This window comes from Simochromis diagramma, unplaced genomic scaffold, assembly GCF_900408965.1.
Source record: "Simochromis diagramma unplaced genomic scaffold, fSimDia1.1 OVJJ01000802.1, whole genome shotgun sequence".
NCBI classification, from domain to species: domain Eukaryota; kingdom Metazoa; phylum Chordata; class Actinopteri; order Cichliformes; family Cichlidae; genus Simochromis; species Simochromis diagramma.
Window position 1 is genome coordinate 3,688,736 of NW_024387492.1, and position 21,471 is coordinate 3,710,206.

At 43.8% G+C, this 21,471-nt stretch overlaps 1 protein-coding gene across 9 annotated transcripts in view; it reads right to left on the reverse strand.

Moving 5' to 3' along the window:
- The window catches only part of LOC120724739 (kelch-like protein 29), a 262,953-nt gene that overhangs the window by 46,402 nt on the left and 195,080 nt on the right, over positions 1-21,471 (reverse strand). For all 9 annotated transcript variants that reach the window (XM_040017100.1, XM_040017095.1, XM_040017101.1 and 6 more), the window contains 2 exons: positions 19,474-19,672; positions 3,126-3,308 (listed from right to left, as the gene is read on the reverse strand). In XM_040017100.1, the coding sequence (XP_039873034.1) occupies positions 3,126-3,308; positions 19,474-19,672 (382 nt within the window). The remainder of the gene's footprint in view (positions 1-3,125; positions 3,309-19,473; positions 19,673-21,471) is intronic.

The window sequence follows — 21,471 nt, forward strand, 5'->3', positions numbered from 1 at the left end:
ATTAAAAACTGGATGTCCAAAAATTTCCTGCTCCCGACTCCAAATTAGAGGTAATTGCAAATGCCCCCTGAAGTCCCCAACACTTGTAGCACTTAATAATCTCTCCGCTAGTCTGAGTCCCTCATCTAATAATGTTCAAAAAGAGCTCCACAACCGAGGTGTTATTTATGACTGTGCTATTGTCTAAGCGGTCAGGTGACGGAAAGTTAGTGCTGCTTTGGCCAACCGAGACAGCTGACCAAGATCGGGTTATTCCTTCCTTGCATACTTAGAAAAGGTCACCCATGCTTCTCTCTCGTCTACACTTGACTTCTGCAATGCACTTTACTCTGGTATCGGCACGTGAAACATTTAAATAATGCAGCTGTTACAAAATGCTGCTGCCAAGATTTTCAACACACAGTAAGCGAAGCAACCACCTCACAGAAATCCTCTCTTCAGTGGTTACCCTGGAGTTTCAGAATTGATTTTAAGGTTTTACTGCGTGTTCAAAAAGCCTTCAGTGCTCCGGCTCCTGCCTATATCTGCAATCTGTCGACTCCCTACGAGACCGTCCGCTGCTAGAGATCCACACCTCGACTTTTTACCTCTGCTGCCCTGTGACCCTCAAACTGTGGACTTTACTGCCTAGAGATGTGAGCCAGATAAACTCTGTATCCTCTTCTCAATCTTTTGATAATACTTACTTTTATTGTGTTTCTTCTTTTTATTACACAATTGCCTGTATTTATCCAACGTCTTTTACATCAAACACACCCCCAACTGGTCATGGCAGATGACTGCAGTTCTGCCAGAGGTTTCTTCCTGTCAAAAGGGAGTTTTTCCTTCCTGCTGTCACCAAGTGCTCGCTCACATAGAGTCATCTGATTTTACAAAATAAACCGCCGTGAGGCAACTGTTGTGTTGATTGGGTGCTATCTAAATAAATGAAATGAAATTGAGTTTATATCTAATATAGTGGTTTCTTTTTACTTCTATTACATGTATTTTTTTGTTATTTTTTAACACTTTGTAACTTTCCGAAAGTGCCATAGAAAAGTTTTCAGTCTCCTTTCCCACCAAATCCTTTATTTCAAACTTCACAACTCAAACACAAAGAAAAAGTTGTGTCACAAAAGCTGGAAAATGAGAATGACTGTGTTTCCTCGTGCGATTCAACATCAATGAGATGTGATGAAAGCACAAACAGGGGCTCCTTTACCTGCACAGCACCTGCGCCTATTAGATTAGAAATAGAAATGAAATAATTTCAGATTAAAGAACTATTTCTGAATTTGATTTTTAGCCCTTTATATTTAATAAAAGTCACTCTTAAAGTACATATAGAAGTTACCCCCGCCCACCCCTCCAGTCCCCAAGAGGAACAGTGGCAGACTTGGACAACTTGAACCGTCAGAAAGTTGTTTGCTGCTGAGTCATCCAGCCAGCCAAGAAAACTGTACTTGTTTGAGCTGTCTTCAGAGCAGCTCTCTTAGCTGTGTTATTTGACATGTGACACCAGCCGTGATTCAGTGACCCTGTTCAGAGTGCGAGGACGGTTACAGGCCGGAGCCTGTTGATTGGCTGGCTAGAAAAACCCTGATTTCCCCACTGGCTGTCTGACTCCCAGAGGATACATGCAGACCTGTTCCAATGCCCAAAAACACATTTACATTTATATGAAAAGAGGGAGAGGAAAAGGTGCATGCAGGAAAAAGAAAATCCCGTTGCATTTCCACTGTGTAATATGAAGGTCTGAGTACCGTGCGAGAATCTCGCACAAATGAACCATGGAGGCAGAAATTCAGTCTGCTGGTAGAGAAGCAACCTAAACGTGTCTCATTGTGGGAGTCGCAGAGCGCACAGTGTGCCACTATGGAGCAAAACAAAGTGCAGAACGCTGCAGCAACTACAGAGCCAGACAGAGAGGAAAAAGGTCTATTAAAAAAAAAAACCAAAACCATTTTATATAAAAACGACTTTTGAGTTGTCTGCAGCACAGGGCCGAGCAACATGTGACTAAGCTTTGAGGTTGGCCCCCTTTTAAAACTCTTGAACTGTTTCATAAAAGGTCAGAGAAGAGACCAGCGGCCTGGGTAGATTCACTCCGCCAAATCAAAGTAGCCACAGAGGAAAAACGTCTATAATAAAAAGAGGTCACAAATGTCAACTTTGAAGACAACTTCGTGACCGTCTTTAACTCACGTTTGGCTTTCCTAACCTGACGCCGTAATGTGCTCATAAGCATTTATACAGCTACAGGCTGCGTCATAAAAACCAAGAAACAAAACCGCTCGAGTTTATATGCCAATTCTAATCTCGCCTCGAGGTCCATTAAGCCGCTACCCTGCAGCTTATATAGCACTATATGGTCTACTTCAGCAATTTGCCTTGTTGCTCGTCTGTGCTGATTAAAAAGTTGAAGTATGCATGCTGAAGTTGATTTGACCACTGCGTTTGCTGAGATGGAAAATGAACTCTGAAACTGAACTTGAGGTGGGATTTTTTTTTGTTATTACAGCTCGTTGCAGTTAATGGCACTAAAGCACGTCTCAACAGATGATGTAAATGACCCCCCCAAAAAAAAATCCATTAAGTCTGCCCTTACCTGGGTTTGACAATAATCAATATTGTTCCACACAATAAATCACGAGAGGAACTGGCTGTGGGATGATGAGAGTCTATAGTTATTTGAGCTAAACATGCTCACAATGATAGAATTTAATTCACGTTTAGTAATTTTTTTATTGTCAAAGGCCAAAAAAATTAATAAATAGAAGAAAAGTAGCTGAGTGTGTTCCATTAAGGTCATAAATTCAGTTTTGAACTAAAACCTGACCTGATAATTTAACCTGTGAATCATCCTGTGTCAACCAGAAGTGATTGGGCTAAATTTCAAGGGAGTATTTCAGAGCCAAACCTGGCTGTAAAGTACACGAGTAATCCCAAAACACTCTCATGGGAAAAAAAGTTTACTTTACTTAGACGTTTAACAGTTTAGTTTATTTACACATTTAAGGATTACCCTTTCAAAACTGCCCTGTTATTAAGTCCCTCTATCATTTTTCCATCTCCGGCCCCACATCACTGAATGTCTGTGACAGGAACGCCACAGTTATACAGCTGGAGTGGACAATTTAGCTCACCTGACAGGTAGATGTTGTCTCCCGCCGAGATGACACTGAAGAACTCGCGGTCGTAGAAGGGCAGGCTGGCCAGTGGGTACCACTTACTGTTCTGGGGGTTAAAACAGGTGACTGCTGTCAGAGAGCGCTGGTTCATCCCGATAGCCTGACGCCCTCCCACGAGAACTATCACCTCCGCTACACCTAGAGGACAAAGAAGCAGGAGGAGGATGGAGGAGGATGATTGCGGTGGATAAAGGAGGGAAAGAGGTGGGAGAGAACAGGTCATCAGGAAAGGTTTCCACCAGTAAATAGAGGCCAAGACTGAACCAAAGGCTCTTTGTGAAGCTCTCAGTGCAGCGGTAACCAGCAGACATGTTTTGTGGCGTGCTGTCTGGCTTTTAAGTACAGATAAAGTATACGCATTGGCTGCTTAAAAAAAGTATTTTTCACATGAATACTGAGAGGTGATAGAAATAAAAAGTTTCTTGTTCTGAGGCAATACAAAACAAAAGAAAATGCAAAGCAGGAAAGTTTCCTCTTGGTCGCAGGAAACTGCTGATTTAAATGTTGAAATTTAACTCAATTACCAAGACTGATGGTGCTGCCATTCGTTTAGTTGCCTCCCAGCTCTCAAATTCTTCCTTCCCACGTTTACTACAGGCGCTTGCCTATAGATTTGCCCAAACACACACACACACACACACACGCACACTGCACTCGTAGTGAAACGCACACCGCTTTGGCATGCCATAAGAGAACTGCATATTGAATAGGAAAATCAATTTGTGTACATTTGTATGTGAAGGCGGGGCTCGTGTGATTAAGAAGATACTTGAAACACGTTCAATGATTATCCCTGTAAGAGCTCACCGGATCTCTGCTCTCAGGCATCCACACGCACACACAGAGATGGTGGATAAAGACACCAGTGATCCAAAACACACAAACAGGTTGGCAGGCTGCCACATGCGTGTCTCAGGTCCTCTCAGTCTTCGGCGGCGGCGGCAGCAGCAGCAGGTTCCAGAGAGCAGGCAAGACGACGAGCCGACAGACAGAAATGAGCTGTGTTTGTAAGCAGCAGGCAGGCAGGTGGGCAGAGGGAGGCGAGCCAGGGAGGGAGAGGAGGATGATGAGGAGGAATAGAGACTGTGCGAGAGGAGAGAGAAATATGGAGGAAAAGGGGGGGGAAAGGTGGAGGCAGGAGAGCTAATCTTCATACACTCCAAACCAGGGCGAACCCCTGGTTCACCTGCTTGGATCGATACTCTTCCTCGCGTGCACTCTCCCGACAGGGCACATCCTCAGGCGGCCGTCTTTTCCTTCTGCTTCTTCCTGTTAAAATTATCCCCTTATCGTTTCTTTTCCCTTTTTATTTCTTCTTAAAAATTCACTCGTCTTTCAATGCTGGTAAAAACAGAGGGCTTTTCTCTTGGAAGGGGAACAAGGGTAAAAGACGGGGAGATACAAAAACTACAATGGGCTTTGCTGAAGCTGAGCAAACAGACAGAGCCAGTAAGCGCTGCCTCAGACATATCGTGGACATACAGCTTAGACTTAGTGGACAGCTTAAAGCCGGCTGGCTCTCTTCCAGTGAGGTTTTTAAGAACGTGCTCCTCCGCGTGGGATGCGAAAGAAAGCGATGGCTCGAGAAGAAATTGCGAAAGTGTCACCGCAGAGATGAAGGTTTTGGCATTGTGCAGAAGACGTAAGAGTTTTGCACGCTGCCGCCCGCTCTGGATGCGTTTTAAAGATTTGCAAACTTGAAGTGCAGTTTTTAAAAAAACAAGATTTAGTCTTGAACTTGTTCCCGTTGCTGGTCTGTTTTCACAGCCCAGGACTTCAAGCCTCAATCGGCCCGAGACCTCCAACAGACCCTGGGCAATCAGCTAGTAAATGAGCGTGCAATTTTATAGGACAGTCACGGTTACAGTGGCGGTTCTTTGCCAAAAAAGCAAAACAAAAGCAAACCAAACAAAAATAAAAGTCTTTGTCTTCCCACTCATGAGCCTCCAACCTTCACACACTCACAGATTAATTATACTGACACTATTCTGTTGGTTCTTCCCCGTGATGAGTTTGTTGCTATTACTCTACATGCTTGTACTCCATTTCTCTTGATCACATGTTATTTTGCAACTTTACTGGACTGTAAACGTGCGACTCTTTTCCTCGCCTTTATAGGATTGAATTTTTCATCTCTTTTCATCCCCCTTTTCCTTCATCTTATTAGCCGTTTCACTTTTGTTGATATTGACTGGCTCAATTAACTTGGCAAAGTTTCTGTGTCTATGCCTGAGCCAATTTGGGATTTTCTTTCTTGTGTGTGCACATCAATCAGTGTTGCACAGTTTAAAGGGCTCTTTTAAAGTCTACGTAGGTTTGTATTGTTCAGGAAGACATATTCCATTTAATTGCATCTTAAGACAACGCGGACGATGTATTAAACTGAATTTCCTGATATCACGGGTATGTTTTTGCAGCTGGAATTCTAAAATATGACGATCGAGCTCAACTTTAATAAGACAAACAAATGATTCCACGTGCCGAGTCAACGTGCCTAAGTGGATGCGCACCTCGGGTCTTTATTATCATCTAGTGCACATGCGCAGGGTTGTTCCTGGTAGCTTTCTGCTTGGCCAGACACGTCAGGGAGAGTACACATCTGGGCGCTGACGCTGCGGCGCACCTCTGACCTCTGAAGCCCCGAACGCATTCGCAAGCCCGCATAAGCCGACGCCGGCCTGTCAGAACGCAACGAAACACGAGTACGGCAACCGCTGACGGGGAGTCGTGGCATCGGCTCAGATGGCTGGTGCGTGCTCGCGTCTGTGTGTGTGTTCGTTTTTTTCTCAGACAATGAAACCTCACAGGGATGGCTGTCAGTCAGTGTGAGGTTTGATACCAGTTAGGTGGAGGGATGGGATGAAGGGATGGAGAATCGAAGGATAGAGACGAGCGGTTGGGGATGAAGGGATAACCAAGTTCTGACAGCTCTCCTTTTCTTTCCTTGACAGAGTTTATACCCGTGACTGCTGGGGGAGAAAATGCCTCCTCCTCCTGATAGTTACTGACCTTTTGTTGCATTGTTGGTATACATTCCATCTGACTGTATTTAAGGAAATAAAAACATCAGCTTAACTCAAGGTTTGAGTAACAAACTGCTTTATTTGTGAGTGTGTTTAATTGATTGGACGTTCTGTCCTCTTATCTGTCAAATAACACAAGTGACAATATCAGCTGCATCTGGTTTGGACCTAAATCAGATCAGTTTGGTTTGGGAAGTCCTCTTGAGAACAGGGATGGTTAGGAGAGGTTTTTAAATGTGGTTGCAGATCCTGTTTTTGGTTCCAGTGGGGACCAAGAACATGGTGAGGTAGATCTATTATGTCAAAAGTAGTGGTGCACAAGAGTTTAAACTGGGATGGACGGCTCTATCCAAATACTGACAGCAATGCTATCAATGTGAGGCCGTGTGTCAGGTGAGCAGACGCACGTAGACTGTAGAGAGAGAGCATAATGGCAGAGGGAAAGCGGTACAGAGAGTCCTTTTAGTCTTTTTTCATTATGAAAGAGCTCACTGAGGTCACCGTCTTTACAATCCGACTGCTTATGGAAACCAAAGTGTCCTCAGGTGGCCACTGAACACTGAAGCCAGTGACCCACACTGGCTTCAGTGTTCAGACCTGCTAGTTTGGTGGTTTATCAGTAGTAGCAGTGATGCAAACTACCAATGACAGCCCGATCTGGACTTCACTCTGAGCTGCTATAAGGTCGCTTATTCAGGATACACAGAGAAACATGTTGATTCATTTAGCTATGTTGGTGTTCCTACATCATCATAACAATGTTTGCTTGGCTAAGTAACGCCATGGCAGTTATAAAACATGGAAGCTTCCAGGTCGTAAAACTTCAGCCAACACGGGAATTCCTTAAAACCTGGTTTCTATCTGAAGTCTGTTTTTGCAGAAAGACTTCTGGTCCCATAGAAGTGCACGGGGGGGTCTGACTGCAAACGTGTTTCTGCTGAGTTTATGGTTTATGCAAATCTTAAAAATAAGGACTGTTTTGTAAATCTTGGTCATACCTTGTTTTAAAATGAAGGATTATCTTCACTATTTTGTATGATATAAAACCGCACACTTACTGGCTAATGATCTGTCATCATAAGTTGCTAGGGCCCCTTTATACCCGCCACGCTGGTGAACAGCACCATACGACAAAGCTGACGCTAAATTGACGCCATGTCCACTTTCTCTAGCTGCTATCTGCACTGTGATGCCACCCGTCCATTCTCTTCTGCTTATCCTCAGGCTACGTCCACACTAGCCCGGATAGATTTGAAAACGGCGTTCAGTCGTTTTCACAGAGTTGTGCGTCCACATTGAAACGGTCGAAAACGCTTACGTTCCAGTACTGCGCATGCGCGAAACGCAAGAAGATTCGATCTGCCTCATTTCTGTCTGCCGTTTATTTACTTTCCAGCTCATTGAGCTCGGGGCAAAATGTCGAGGAAAAGCACCGAGTTTTTTTTAAATGGACTGACAACGAGGTGGAGTTGTTGCTGCGAAAACACAAAAGTACAAAGTTGCAACAGTGAGTGAGAACGAAAGAATTTAAAGAAAAGCTATCAGGAGCATGTACAGACTGCTATTAATCTTTAAATTGAGAGCAAACAAAACAACTGCTGTATAATGCCCTCCGCTATCTTAGTTTAATTGGTCACATGACTGCATCACATGACTAAAATGCGCCATCATTTTCGAAAAGTCTCCGTTTTCGCTGTCCACATTGCCACGCGAAAGCACCGTCTTCAAATGTATTCGTTTTCGAGAGCGTTTTCAAAACGATGTGTTGTCAAACGAAAACGTGTTAGTGTGGACATGACCTCAGCGTAGGAGCTGGAGCCTATCCCAGCTACCATAGGGCGGGATGCAGGGTACTCCATTCTGACACAGATACCCACAGAGATACGGACTCACATTCACAAGGGTAATTTAGAATTACCAATGAACCTAACCCCAGCAATGCATGTTGGCTGTGGGAGGAACACTCAGGACCTGCTTGCTGTGAGGCAACAATGCTAACCACCGTCTTGCCCTTGCACTGAAATGGCGAGCATACATATATGTGGCTGTGTGATAACATTACCGGTGGCATGCGAACTGACCAGCAGGGTGGGTATACCAGGGCTTTCAACCAATGACCATGCAGTTTCACTAAGACAGTGGAAAAGCTCATCTTGAGGCTTCAGAACTGGAAACCAATAGGTGACATCATGATAGCTACATCTACCATTTATTAGTACATTAGCAGACGCTAAGTCCCTCTTAAATGGAGCTAATGTTCATCAGCTAGACAGAGATTTTTGCCCATCAGAGAAAAATATCAGTTACATCTGTTTGGCATTAGAAACACAGACGGCGGATGAGTTTAGCAGCATGGCAGAGAGCGAGCATAAAGAGGAAAAACAAGGTGACGGGAGGAGGCGTATTGTGTGGCAATACAAAAAGCTCCAGAAAAGGATGTAGTCTGAGGGACGGGCAGGCTTGTGTAAGAGCTGATTCTCAAATTGAAGCCCACCCACGTAGTATGATGTGACCACACACACACACACACACACCTGAATGTTTCTGTGCATCACTTCCACCCAATTCAACTAAATGAAACCCATCTTTGACGGGAGCACACGGCCCATGCTTTACCCCATGCTGGATTCTCGATGTGGATGCAAACACACACACTTGTACACAGATGTATAGTCAGCAAGGCTGATATGAAGATAAAGATAGAATGAGAAGACTGTTTTTTTCTCTTTCCCTGCATGCACAATGGGTCTTATATCACCTTTTTATTGGTCTCCTTGGTCTCTGCCTCGTGCTGCGACCTGCCTTTCCTTCTTTCTCTGCTGTTTTTTAACCCCGTGGCAAACATCTCTCTCATTCTCTCAACCTACGGGAGACTTCGCCCTCTCTCCTGCTTTCTTTCTCTTCCGTTCTTTTTCTCTTAAACCCCAAGAGTCTTTGCTCTACCTTCCAACGTATTCGCCATTTCATCTTCCTTCAATGCTTCCTGCTCTTTTGCCTTGTGCACTTTTTACCTTTCGCAGCCTTTTATGACCTTGCTTTAACCAGGCATACTTTGCAGCAGAAGGGCCACAGGGGCATTGGAGGTTCGGCTGGGTTGAGTCACAGAGACAAAAACAAGGGGGATAGAAGTAACTCAACAGAGTGGAACTTGAGACTTTAGTTTCAATACAATCCAGACAAGCTGTACTCTCAATATCTAATTACCAGTGTGTACTACAGTACAGCACCGAAGAAACAAATCTCAGCTTTGAAGTTCAGGTACTAGTACTAGAGTGGATCACCTGGGTGATTTATTACACTTGCCTGACCTCTCAGACAGACAAGGTGAATGGACCACCCTCCGAGTCCCACCCAACGTTCACCATGGATACATCCAGATGTTCGCTCGCTTGACTCTTACTGACATCCAATTTATAGCTTGTAAATAAATAACCATTTGAAACTGTGAACTGTGACGCCCAGTTTATCTTATCCTTGAGCAATACGTAGATTTGAAACATTATCTATGCAAGTTTCTTTTACATGCAAAACATATACAGCTATTTTTGTATTGCGTTCCTCAGAAGTAGAGCTACGATACGGTGCGACTAACTAAAGTTTCATGGTTGCAGATTTTTAAATGTGTGAATTTTGCTTCCTTTCAGTAACTTTGATAATTTAACAGTTTGGCCTGTTGGTTGGAAAAGCAGCATTGTGCTTCTGACTTGAGATTTTTAAGATCAATTTTTATACTTCTTTGTGTTTTAAAAAAACTTATTTAGGCTACCAGCAGGTAGTCCACATTGAACTCATTCAGCTCCAGTGCAAACTCTTTGAATGTTCGGGCTGTCATTCGCTGCCTGACAGCTTAACCACCAATCAGAGCATATTATAACGTACTTCAGGCAAGTCCAATTAGCTACTGATTTTCAGTCCAGTTCTTGTGTAATTTGGCATGCCCATCTTTTCTCCTCGTTTCCCTTCCTTAAGAACCCTTTTTGACAGCCACCCCATCAGTGATTTCTAATGAGGCTTTAGTGAACTGTAGGTGGATCAACTGAACTTCCAGATGGATCTCTCAGGTCTTTGATGGATATTTTTCTTATTTCTTAAGTACGTGACTTTCAGATATAGTTCTTTTATTTTTAAGGCCTGTCATCATTTCTTTTGTAACGCACTTTTCCAGCTGTCTCATAGTTTTTAAGGACACATGGCTCACCAAGCAGAGCTATGCCAAATGTTCGACTACTAATTTTTGGGGAATCGCTCTGCTGAAATTCATTGCAATTTAGTTTTATTAATGGTGCCAAACCACAACAGCATTCACCTCAACTTGCTTTACACTCTAAGGTAAACTCCTACAATTGGTCGGCATGAAACATGAAATTTCCCCACTAGTGGGACTAATAAAGGTATCTTATCTTATCTAATCCTTCTCTCATGTTTTCCTTCTCTCACCCCAACCGGTTGCAGCAGATGGCCCCGCCCCTCCCTGAGCCTGGTTCTGCTGGAGATTTCTTCCTGTTAAAAGGGAGTTTTTCCTTCCCACTGTCGCCAAAGTGCTTGCTCATAGGGGGTCATATGATTGTTGGGTTTTTCTCTGTATGTATTATTGTAGGGTCTACCTTACAATATAAAGCACCTTGAGGCGACTGTTGTTGTGATTTGGCGCTGTATAAATAAAATTGAATTGAATTGAAAACCCCAAGCATCCCCTATGAGCGAGCACTTGGCGACAGTGGGAGAGAAAAACTCCCTTTTAACAGGAAGAAACCTCAGACGGAGCAAGGCTCAGGGAGGGGCGGAGCCATCTGCATCGACTAGTTGGAGTGATGCATGATTGCAACATAGTAATTGTTGTGGACTTTGATGTCCTTCATAAATAGTTACTTACTGTAGTTGAGCAGTCTTAACACTTTCACCCACCAGTGTGGGGCGCTATTGCCGAAAGCTACTGATCTGGTCATTAAGTGCACTCAATTCAGCTTGAAGAGATTTATTACTGTACACAACACATCTTCAGTAAATTACACTATCAAACATTCTATTTATATATATTTATATACACGATCTGCTCTGAAAATTGATTTAAAGCACTTCTCCACGTTCTCTTTTTTATATTAACTGTACATTTTCTCCTTAATGCTTAGTAGAGGAGGTGTAAAGTATGAAAACCATATAATTTATAAATGAGAACATTGCTCAAATAACTGTTCAGACTGTAAGATTATGTCAATTTAAGCTCTATTTTCCATAAGTCTCTCCCTCTAAAACCTATCTGCTTTGCAGCCGGACATAAATCAAGACTACACAAACGACAACCATCTCGTCTAGTGTGACAAAAAAAACAAAAAACAGGGAAAATCTGTTTTTTTTGTTGTTGTTGTTGTTTTTTGTTGCATAGATATATACATGTGTAAATAATATAGATTCATATAGAGTTTAAGTGCAGAAAACTATGAGGATGAAGACTTTTTCCTCATTGGGTATCACAGTCCCACTGACAGCCGCAGAGCCGTCTTCTCTTATCTGAGCCGCTTCTCTCCATTCTCTCTCTTTAGCATTTTCCCCCCTCCGAATCCCATAATTTCTCTCCCGGGGTGTTAATTTGCTACGGTGAGGATCAGAGGGCCAAAGGGCTCCAAAGGAAAGTCCAGGGAGGGTGCAGTGAGCGTGCTTGAAATGGATCTTGTGTGCTTGCGTTCGTGCAGTGTGTGTGCATTTTATTGTCTGCTGGGCATCTGTTGACTGAAAATCTGCAGTGATGGCTGGTCTCCTTAGAAGGGAAAAACAAACGTCGTGAAGGGTTTAAGTGTCCTCGAACAACACTTAGAGGCTCAGTTCACCTCGAAATCCCCTTCCACAGACCGAGCTAGCTACACTGCTAGAGGAATGGGCAATGAGAGCTTCACATGTACAAAAACTGGTTTCTGTGTGTACAATAGAAATCATTTAGAATATTAAAATGATCTTTTCTATTAATGATACCGGTGACTACTAAGTGAACTGTAGTTAGCATCTTTTTGCCCGTGCTTACAACGCACAGGTGGAAGCGAGTGAAGATCCTAGACATCGAGCAAAATAGCACCGTAATAAATGTTGCTCATGTTTGGGATGAAACTTTTTAGGTTTCTTTGCTTTTTAGCAAGCGCTGCACACTGTTGATGCTGTAGGGGAGCGGTAGGAAGGCACTGAGGCGCTGAGGAGCGAGCATAAACGAGGATCAGAGCAATCTACTGAAGGTAACGAGTCCAAGTATATCTTATTTTTTTAAACTTTGTTTTGTCCAAATATTCCCAATAAAAGAAAAACATGTCAGTTCCTTTAGAATTCAACATATAGTGGATCTAAACCTTATGGGCTGATGATTCGATGAACTTTCCATCCAAATGCCTCAATCTGCACCGTCAGCACACGCGACGACAGAGCCCAAAGCAGGCTCACCCCATCCCTCCTGTTGAATATTGGATGAGGCTGATGCATCCTTCCAGCCTCGCAGCAGGTACAGCAGGTCAGAGTACCAGATGTGGCATGAACGATGCTGAGACTGATCCGTGCTTCTGTAAATGCTGTTCACTTTGCTCGTGAGCACGAACTGCGGCTCAGGAACAGGATGAGTCAAGGTTTCTGGCAGCGGCTGGGGAAGCAATCGTTCACTCCTTCCCCTCCTCCCTTGCCCTTTCCCTCCCTGGGAGCTCGGGCTGGCAGCAGTCACAAGTCAAAAGGACAAGTGGAGGGAACCTTAATTTTGGCTGCAGCCCCCGCAGACGCTCGGACCAGTGGTTATCTCTTCTGGATTTACTGCCTCCATGTTACATTTATGAGCCGGGACAGTTGTGTTTGCTGAGATTTTCACTGATAAGCCCAAAGAATATCAAAAAACTCATACTCCCAATTCTCCAGTGCATAGCTGCATCTAAGTTTCTCTCTTCTTTGCTTACTTGTTCTGTCTCCTTCTCCCTCCCTCGCTCTCGCTCTCCCCCTCCTAAAATACCAATCTCAGACTCCAGAAATAAAATCGGAAGAGGAATCTGCTGAAGGGCACTCTTCGCAGAGAGCGATTAAGACATTTCTGGCACATTCTCCTGCATCCCGCGTTTCCGGTTTGAGAGGTGAGGCAGAGTAATCTCATGCTGCATTGGCTCTACAAGACAAACCATGCTGAATAATTACAGAGCAGGACAACAATCAACAAAGTCCTGACATAAAAAAAAGGACCCAGCAAAGCACACAATTGTCTTTCCAAACTGCTGACAGCCTCCCAGTCGCCATCACTTTTGCCTAATGGTTAGCATTGAGGCTGTGCATCCACACAGAAAGATGACAAATAAATTCAATTATTCCACCAAAAAGAACTGCTGTCAGCAGTGATGAGGAAGCACCGGAGGGGGATCAGCGATGCGGAGTGGTTTATCAGACCCGAGCCAAAAGCAGTAGGTGGCAGACTTCAGAAGAAAGTTATCTGATGATCTTCTATGCTCTCTTTACAAGCTGTGAGTGTTGTTCTCCTTTCTTTGCAGTGGTGGCACGCTACGACTACTCTCCAAGGATCTCCTGGCTGGCGGAGGTGTGAACGAGTAGATGAATGTCACGCCTACGGGCCTTTAGGACCTCGCACAACAGCCTGCTTTTATTGTCTCTAAACTGTGGATGCAAGCCGCACTATTTGTGCTTGCTGATCTAATAAAATCCACCCATTTTAGACCGCCACCACTAGCGCAGCATTTTCTGGCTGGCCTTATGTTGCAGGAATGTAAAAACGGTCAGTAACAATTTGCTGTGAGCTTTTTCTTACTTTAAAAGTATGTAATCTATAATTACAACCTCCTTTTTTTCTGGCATTAAGGGTGACAAAAAAAGCTAAACCTGCGACACACTCACAGTCGCAAATGTGTCTGCAGTTGCACTTTTCAAGCTTTAGATACATGAACGCTTGATTACAGATGATGAAGTGGACAGAGGGAAAGGCTGGCTGAGAGTGCAGCTACTGTTTAAGGATTCCCTCCCACAGTGTATGCATTTAAAGTTTTAACAATGTGAGTGTGTGTGCGAGTGAGCAAAGACAGAGAAACAGTATGAGGCGAGCAGGACCCCTGCGTCTCCTAGTCATTACAGCTCATTTGTCTGAGTGCTATTCCACTTGGCTGGGTTGAGTTAACAGTTTGCCCTGGCGCTCTCCACCCTCCTCTGAGCCGAGCACAGTGACACATGTGGAGAGAGGGAAATGGGAGCATAATGTATGAGTTTGTCTCGGTGCACGCACATTCGCACACAGCATGCACACAAAAGAAAACTTAGCTTGCTGCTTAATAGCAGGCAAACGCAAACTGTATATGGATGTCAACACTCCTCAAAGCTGGAGTGCAACTCGTACGACTTAAGGCAAAAATGTTTGAGGGCAAAATTTGCAGCACCGGCGGCTGTTTAATCCCCTCCCGATCCCCTGCAAAGTCTAATGACAGCTAATCAGATGCACATCCACAGTCTAATTAACCAATTAGCAGCTAATGGATTCACATACACTACACAAAATGCCACGGATTCATTACGAGACACCCATAGTTTTCACTTTACCCAAGACTTTTTGGGCCAAATGTGAAAGACAGAAGGCAGTTAACGCAAAATGCACAGATGCAGCAGCAAACCGAGGGAAATTAGGGGTGACAAGAGGAAAAGAAATAACATTTAAATCAATGGTGCACATTATGTTTAAAAAAAAATGCAAAAAAGAAAAGATGCAACATCGCTATCGGTGCGCACACATTCACGCAGTAACCGAGCGTATTAACACATCTAATTTTAAATCTGCATTTGTGTTTGAAGATCACAGAGAGCCCGTTTCGATGCCGAACACATTTTTTGGCTCCTTAATTAGCATCCAATGAAATTAAAAGTTCTCAGCTGAAGAATGAACTTCATGTCACGGTTGTGATTCGGGTTTCACGACTTTTGTCTCCAGAGGAAAAAAAATGAGCTTTGCCCTAACGTCGTCCAGTATCGTTACAAACAGATTGATCTTATTCTATTTTTTCCCCCATCAACACAGTATTATTTACTCTGCAAAGAGCAAAACAAAACGTGACATGCCAGGGCTTGTCAGAGTGACTGATTAACAATCAATAAAAACCAAGCAATTAAGTCCAAAAAAAAAGAAAAGCAAGAGAAGGAGAGAAATTACAACATTGCAGCACAGCAGGATTCTACATAAAGAAAAACCTGGCAAAAACAAGACAATTAAGGGATGTGTGAAAACCATCTGGCTGCTTCTGTTTAGCCACAATAGAAATAACTTTTTTATTTTTTTTTAGAGCTTGCAGCTAATGGAGCAAGTACTCATTAAAATGTCTTACTTTCTGTTAAACTTAAAAAAAAGTTCCTGCTATTCCATCTTATAAGCACACTGCAGCGTGTATCTTCATAGGCCATTAATATTCTTATTAGCGGTTAGCTTACACTTGTCATGATTTATGAGCTTAATTCAGCAAAACCCTGGAACAAATGAAATTTCACAAGCACATTTAGTATCTTCAGAAAAAAAGAAAACCATATCTAAAGCGTATACATCTATATTAAGAAAGTAGCTAATATTTGCTGTTGTTTACTTATGTACAGTTAGGAATGGGAGCTTGTACTTCTACCCTCTGGTGCCTTTTAGTATGTTTAAAAAACTGGCAAGTTTTTATGGGCTGTAAAGTCACATTTCTTTTACTTCATTAAATTCTTACTGCTCTCTCGTCAAGACTGTTTCCTGGCATTCGGCAACTGATTTCAGTAAGAAACTCTCTCAGAAAAGCCACTTTCTGCTACGTGTTCAGTAAAGCTGGTACATTTAACAGCTCAAACAGTATAAACACACCAGGATACTCAGAAAACAGCGAGAAGGAGAGTGAATAGTGGATGCACACTGATGATATGGACAAAAACAAAATCATTAATGCTAATGTTGCTCCGTGTGCAGAACAGCTATTGCTGACCAACATGGTACTTTACACAGTTACTAGCTCTTTATCCTGTGAAAGCCTACTAGGAGTAACCCTTTAAGCTCTTTTCTGCACCGAGTGGTTTCTGTCACGTCTCAGGCCTGGATATGGAATAAAATGACTGGATGTGCAACAGAAGTTAGTGAGGGCTGTCTCTACCTGTGCAGCTACCTTTGGAAAACCCCCAAACCTATTCGAATGGTCGTCAAACAACGTCTTCATTGATATAACATGAGGTGTCAGTATAAAGGTGACCTCTGACCTTGAGCTTGAACCAGTTGGGTGTTAACTTGGGTGTCCACGGAGCCCACACACGACCCATCCAGCAGGGGTGGCACAGGAGGAATCGAGTACTGAACGGGCCAACCGCAGTAGTTTCGGGTTACGTCGACCTGACGTTTAGCTACACTTCCAGGGGGGTGAGCGCTACGACACAGCTACGGAGTAAATTACACACTCAAGCATAAATCCCCACGAAGTCTTGATGACATCCTTAGAGACCGTACAGCTTGTCACATTTGTAATGCTATTGATGTGCATGTTAGACGATCATTTAAAAATCGGACTTTAGAAACTGTCTCTCGTCTGATCAGATATTTTATTGTCTGTTTGAACAAAAGTTCAAACACGTTGAATTTTAAAAACTTCAAACCTCGATCTTAAGTCGTTCAATAGTTTATATATACAGGCTGAACTGGGCGGTCCCTGCCTTTTGCCCACCATCAGCTGGGATATTCGACCCTTACCTTTCACTCTGACCTTAGGTTAAGATGTCAGAGAATTATCTCTGTTACCTACCAGCCAAACAGACACCTTGTCTTTAACAAAGCCTAAACATCGGGGATAAAGAGCTGGCCTGGCTCCATCAGAAGCTCGCTAATTAACTTCCTGTGTCCCATTTGTTGCATCCTTGGAAAAAAACAAACAAACCCCAAAACAACAATAACAAGATTTTCCTAAAACGCAAAACTAATTGGCTCGCAAACCAATTTGGGTGTTTTATTCATTCCCCCCCCCCATGAAATTAAATATATACGACTTGTCTTATTCCTTTTTTTTTCTCCTCACAAATATTAAATAGTCAGCCTTAATGATCCATTATTCGTTGGACTCAGCTAACAAATGGCCGAAGAACACCGGCACCATGAGTGCAACTCTTATTATTTAAGTCTCAATGTGAAAGGATGTTAATTAAAAATATGTCCCGCAAGAATAACTTTAAAAAAATTCAAGGCTGGAAAAAGTGCAATTCGACTCAAATTTATCTCGAGTGTAAAGAAATGGAGGTGTGAGGCGTGTGTCCGCACGCACGCACGCTGTAACACACCCACGCATGCACGCGACTCACAAGTTCACAGATTGACTGCGCTCAGCAAGAAGTGCTTCACGGATGGCAGTTTTCCTTTCTTTTTCCGCATGACAGACTTATCAACCGAGCTCAGGTGGTGCCCCATCTGCTTGTGCACATTTAAAATACACACACACACACACACACACACACTAGCTTACTGCTTACACAACGAGACGCATGCTCAAGGAATAAACTCAATCAAATGTCTGCCCTTCAAATTTCATTTCTGATCCCCTTCTCTCCCCCTCTGTGACCTCTCCTCCTGTTCTTCCTTATCACTGGTTCGCCTACACGCGAGTGATACCGAACAACCTCAAACTCTCCTTCGAGTCTTCATCGTTTTATCTTTCTTGCCGTCTCCTCGTCTGCGGTGAAATCCCAGCGACGACGTGCCCCGCTGCGCAGAACCCACCTTGCCCAGCGGAGCAGATGGTTGAGCAACAGAAGCGGGGCAGGCGAACAAGCGCGTTTGGCATCACGTGCACGCTTAAGCATCGAAAAATATGTTAAAATGTTGCAAAAAGCATTTGCTAACCCAAACAAGAAAAGGTGCATTCAGTGCATTAGAACGCAGGCTTCTCGGCAGTGACGCCCTGATTAAATGCATGCCTCAGACAGTCAGTCATAATAAGTGTTTTAGCTTCACGGGAGTTCAAAACTTGATCGGAAAAACTTACATATATTTCTCATTCATTGAGCCATTGGGGTATAATGCATCATGAATGTATTCATCCCGGCAGCATTTATGCATTTATATAATTCTGTTGTACAGAGCCACAAGCAACTGGGAATCAATACACACTTCAGCCTGCATAATGGGGGATGTAGAAGGCATAAGATATGCACATACCAAACACTATAAAATGCGCCTTGACAGAAAATGCTTCAAGAAAGTGCCGAGAACAAAGAGAAACTAGCGGCTCGAGGATGAGTAATGAGATGAAGGTGAGCATATGTAACGCCACAAATGTCTTCTCTCAAGAAACAGATAATTCTTCCCGTGCTGCTGGATTAAAGATGCAAAAGAATAAGATATTGACCTAAGGCTGACCCTCCCCGTGTTTTCAAAAACTCCACGGCCGGAGAGCAGAGTCGGCTCGGTAAACTGACCTGCATAAAGTCCCATTTGTTAGGCAATTATCTTTATTCAACCAGGCAGAAATGACTTGTGCTGAACGGTAAGGTGTGCTGGTGCGAAACTCATAATGCCACGCAGACGCTATAATTAGGTAAAGCTTTACAGGGTGAAGAACGGGATCCTGGCCGACCTACGGGGAAAAAGAAATCTGACGGCCAAAAGCAATTTGCAGGCGCCCTCCAATTTTCTGGAATTATCCTTTGATTTTAACGATGTAAACAAACACTGTCTTCAAATGACTTGGACTTGGGTTGCAGTAGAAGAGCAAATGATCGGCCAGTTCCAAGAATCTCAAAGCAAGAAATCCTACTGTGCCTAGCTGCTGTTAAGAAAGTTGTTTATGTGCTAGGTTTGCTTTAATAAAAGTTTATAGCATCTTGCACAATCCTTGGAAAGCCACTACAGCTGGCCGTGTTTAACTTTTCAAGGTTACCTCAATCAGACTCGATGCAGAAGCCGTTTGAGCGACTTCTGAAAGTAAAACGTGTCGTGACTTTTGGATACGTGACCCGTTGCCCACATGTACGTTCGAGCGTTTGCAGTAGCTGTGTGCAAAACATTACCGAGTTCTAAATCACCGCCTTTGAGTTGTGGGCTAAAAAAAAAATCAATCCAGTTCACTGGCGAGCCCGCGTCTCGTGTGGAGCCCTGACCTCTCGGTCACCTTGCTGCAGTAAAATATGAATCGAGGATATGTGTGAGCGTGTGGGCGCCCAGATGCCGACAGCGCCGACTGGTCAGTTATGTGGGAGGCGGATCACGTGACCGCTACCGAGGCCAGGGCACAAATGATGGACGTCAGTTTATCTGTGCTTTATGTGTGCGCACGTACCGGCAGAAAGTCTGGGGCGGGTCCTCGGCGTCTGCATCTCTTGCCGTGCGTGAGGCAGCATGTGGTAACGCTTGGCTTCGTTGACCAGATCGCGACACGCCTCTGAAGATTTGATCAGCTCCTCGTTGTCCACTACGTTCAGCAGATAGGACGGGTGGATGAAGGGAAGACGCACCACCGCTAACAGCTCTGACAAATGCTGATAAGAGAGACATAAAGGGAGGGAAAGGAACAGAGAGTCATTACTTGTTCCAGGTTGCAGTTAGTGAGTGCTGCTTAAATAACCTGAAAGAGATCTAAATAAAGAAACAGAGTGGGTTGTCCACCAATTAGAAGGACGGCGGTTTGATCTCAGTCTCCTCGATGACTGCGTTTGAAAAGATCCTTAAGCAAGAGTTTCCCTGATAGATCCATCAGAGTGTGAGTGTGTGAATGTTCTTTTAGGTTCTTTTTCACCTCCTTTTTTTTGGTTTGTTGGGTTAAAAATTTTCAAATTGACTGTAAGTTGTGTTATTGTTAATAAAGTTCCAATTTACCGAACACTAACAGTGTTTGAATTCATTTTAGTTGAAGTGATCAAAGAACAGTGTTCTTGCTGTATAGCCAACATTTGTGTTTCTTGCTGGGAAAAGAAACCATGGTGTTTGATAAAAGCCGGGACCGTTAGCGTGAGGAAACCTGGCAGTAGCGAGACCATTAGCTCTGTTACTGTCAGTGTCAAAACTTGAAAGATGTAGTGAAACCCTGCACGCATTTTCTAAAATTTCTACACTCATATCGGACAAAAATGCTAAAACGTGTAGAGAAAAATTAGAAAATGCCTAAGCGAGTCCTCACAGATTGAAGTGACTGAATTTCCCCAGTAGTTTTCCAAAAAAGCAAATAAAAGGAACTCTGGAGACTTGTTTTGAACTGAAAGTTTACAGTAAGATCCGAGCCTCATCTCACTTTGGTACGTGCATTCGGCTATGATGACACAGCTGACACTGTCGGCGGGGGGCGGTGGTGGGGTGGGAATCTCCCACCACCCCCATCTCCAAATAAAATCTTTCATGAGACAGCTAATGCGCTTTTGCAGCTAAATTAAGACCCAGTTCTGGCTAATCACAGCCCATTCAAGCCAAGATGCTGCAGTGCCACCAGCAAGATTTTTTTTTTTTTTTTTTCTGTAACATAAAACTGGCACCATCAATTTCCTGCGGTGCCGAGCTGGTTAATGACAATTAGGCTTTGAAGGTAAAGGGGGGGAGGGAATCTTTTTAGTATAGCAACTTTAGCATATTTGTGTTTGTTTCATCTCTGGGCGTGCATGCATTTATGCTTATACTGTATAGGTGTTCAGCTCAGAGGTAGGACAGGCTGTTGCTATAGCAACCTTGTCTATAGCTCTGGCTGCTGAGTGAAATTTTTTATTTTTTTTTTGCCTCCCCTCCAGTCTGTGTGTACATGTGTACGTGTGTCCCCCCCTCACACCTCACCGCCGACCCCACGGGAGCCTCGTCTACGCTGACAGTAAAAAGCTGTAAACAAGCACGGACGGAGCGGCAGAGAGTTGGGTGGAGGCTGACCCCATTGACCCTTTGGCTCAGAGCGGCGCAGACGAGCCACGCGGGGAGGGCGACAGAACAACGGGCCGAGAGAAGCATCATTCAGCCGAGTATAAATAATAAGCAGACACTGCCTAAGCATATCTCCCTTTCTCTCTCTCTCCCCTCCACCTGAGGCCTTTTAAGTCTGGCATGTGTCCCATCTGCTCTCCAGCGATGTCCTGAGCTCATCTGACCAGAAAGAAGTAAATAAGATGTCAGACTGCGGGACAAAAAGACGTAGAGACAAGCGCGAGAGGAAGTAGATAGGGCATGGGAAGTGGGGGGTGGGAAGACAAGTGATGACACAACGGGAGGAAAAGAGGAGGCACGGCAGAAAAGGATAAAAGTACGTCGAACGATCTGAAGAAAGACAAGGTGCGAGAGACGAAGTGATGGTTTTATGGCAGCC